At 42.0% G+C, this 2,212-nt stretch overlaps 1 protein-coding gene across 1 annotated transcript in view; it reads right to left on the reverse strand.

Moving 5' to 3' along the window:
* Positions 1–281: 281 nt before the first annotated feature.
* Positions 282–2,212, reverse strand: part of LOC106805906 (carbonyl reductase [NADPH] 1-like) — a gene marked incomplete at its 5' end in the record, with an annotated part of 38,469 nt that continues 36,538 nt past the window's right edge. The window contains 1 exon segment of the mRNA XM_014807677.1: positions 282–788. Within this exon segment, the coding sequence (XP_014663163.1) occupies positions 780–788 (9 nt within the window).

The raw sequence follows: 2,212 nt of genomic DNA on the forward strand, positions 1-2,212 counted from the left end.
ATCCACAAATAACCTGTTGGCCTTCGGATGGAGAGGAGTTGAAATCTATATTTTAACGTCCTATAAAACTGAATAAGGTTTTTGTTCCCTGTGCGTTTCTACCGATCAAGTACTAGCATGAAGATGCGCAGGATCATATTTCTACTAGGTGCAGTAAGTGCTATTATGGAAATATAACCCTAAACACACAGGTGTGTGTGCATGTGTGATGTTTGAAAACCTAAACTACTGAATTTCCTGAAACATGTCTACATAATTTCCTGGGAACTGGGAATTGGGATTTTATTTTACTGGAAACTGGGATATGGGGTGTTTTTTTTGCTGGGGAAGTGGGAATGTACCCCCCGTTCCCCCTCTATCATAGTTATTGTCTGCGATGTGCATAATTATGATGATATCATAATACATATAGATTGTACAAAATATCACGGCGATTGTCTGCAATACGCGTATAGTAATATTATGTTATTGTAATATTATGGATTAACACATGTTGTTAGTTGGTATAATATATATTATACTGAGGAGCCATGCCCAAACACAGCTCACGCTTTCAAGCACACGTAGCAGAGAGAGCCTACGTGCATGCTCGCGGCCTCTCGTAGAATCTCGTACACTCTCGTGCACGCATGTCATAACGTTACATCATTACAGTTATCATCTGCAGTGTGCAATATAATAACCATACTATAATATATTTACTACTGCTGGATCTAGCTTCACGCCGGCACACACATGGTCGGAGGTGAACAAGTCATGGTTTATGGATCCGTGGTCTTCTATGCTGTCTGCAGAATAAGAATACACGAAGACAAATATTGCTTTTACACTACAATACAAACAATACCATACGTACCATACATTACAATACAAACAATACCATACAATACAATACAAACAATACCATACCATACAATACAATACAAACAATACCATACAATACAATACAAACAATACCATTGGATACACGCCATTTAGGCGTCGTCACGAATTCTTAGCCGCCAACGGAAATAATTGTGCGAAATTAATTATACGCGATTGCGACTTAAAACTCCCAGAGCCATTAGTAAATAGCATGGTTAACTGCCACAAAGCAAGCACGTTGTCATAATATGAGAAAAAATTTGATTGTCCCGCTCTCATCCGGGCGTAATAAAACATTGGAGGTATCATAGCTTTAACAGCAGGCAACAAGGTTGGAGAACATGGGTAGGAGATAAGCTGACGTGGTCGCCAGTAAGATCGCGAACCTCCCAGGCACGGGCCAATTTTAATAATTCTTAAATTATATTTACCGCGCAAACCCAGCTGGTTTACTTGTAAATTATAGTAATTGTGCGTACACTAATTGCTAACGTGTATGGTATTTAGATAGCATCAAGAGTACAAACCTTGCAGCTTTTGTGCTCTTGATAGCATGAGTCACGGGATTTGACCTTCGTAGCTACTATAGTTGTACGACTATTATGTTAGATTGATAGCTTACACTCCTACTGACAGGTACGTCACCATCGACTTGCGCAGAAATACGTGTCTATACGTGAAATACGGGCAGAAAAACCTCTAAAACCATAGACACGCACGCACACGCACTCGTGCGCACGCGTAGACGAAGGCATGCACGGGCGCACCCACGCGCACACACACGCTCGCGCAAGCACGCATATGGCAAGCATTTTGTATCATAATTCGAGAAACTAAGTTTCTTCGCACGAAACCAGGTTTCGTGCTCGCAAAACCTAGTTTCTTGCTCAAGAAACCAAGTTTCTTGGCATGAAACCTGGTTTCGAGCCTTATAACCGCAGTTATAGCTGGAATCTTAGTTTCTTGACCAAGCAACTAGGTTTTGGGAGCAAGTACCTAGGTTTCAGCAAGAAACCCACTTTCAACCGCGCCATTTGTATCATAATTCGACTATTCGAGAAACCATAGTTTCGAGCGACGAAACCAGGTTTCGTGCTCACAAAACCAGGTTTCTTGTCATGAAACTAGGCTTCATGGCATGAAACCTGGTTTCTAGCCCTATAACCGCAGTTATAGCTGGAATCTTAGTTTCTAGAGCAAGAAACTAGGTTTTGGGAGCAAGAACCTAGGTTTCAGCAAGAACCCCACTTTCAACCGCGCCATTTGTATTGTAGCGGTGGCACCGGACCCTAGACCGGGTTCCTAACAGGGTGGCTCCCTGGGAACCAGAGTGTGGGTGATCTGTGTT

Source organism: Priapulus caudatus, unplaced genomic scaffold (assembly GCF_000485595.1).
Source record: "Priapulus caudatus unplaced genomic scaffold, Priapulus_caudatus-5.0.1 Scaffold132, whole genome shotgun sequence".
In the NCBI taxonomy this organism is placed as follows: domain Eukaryota; kingdom Metazoa; phylum Priapulida; class Priapulimorpha; order Priapulimorphida; family Priapulidae; genus Priapulus; species Priapulus caudatus.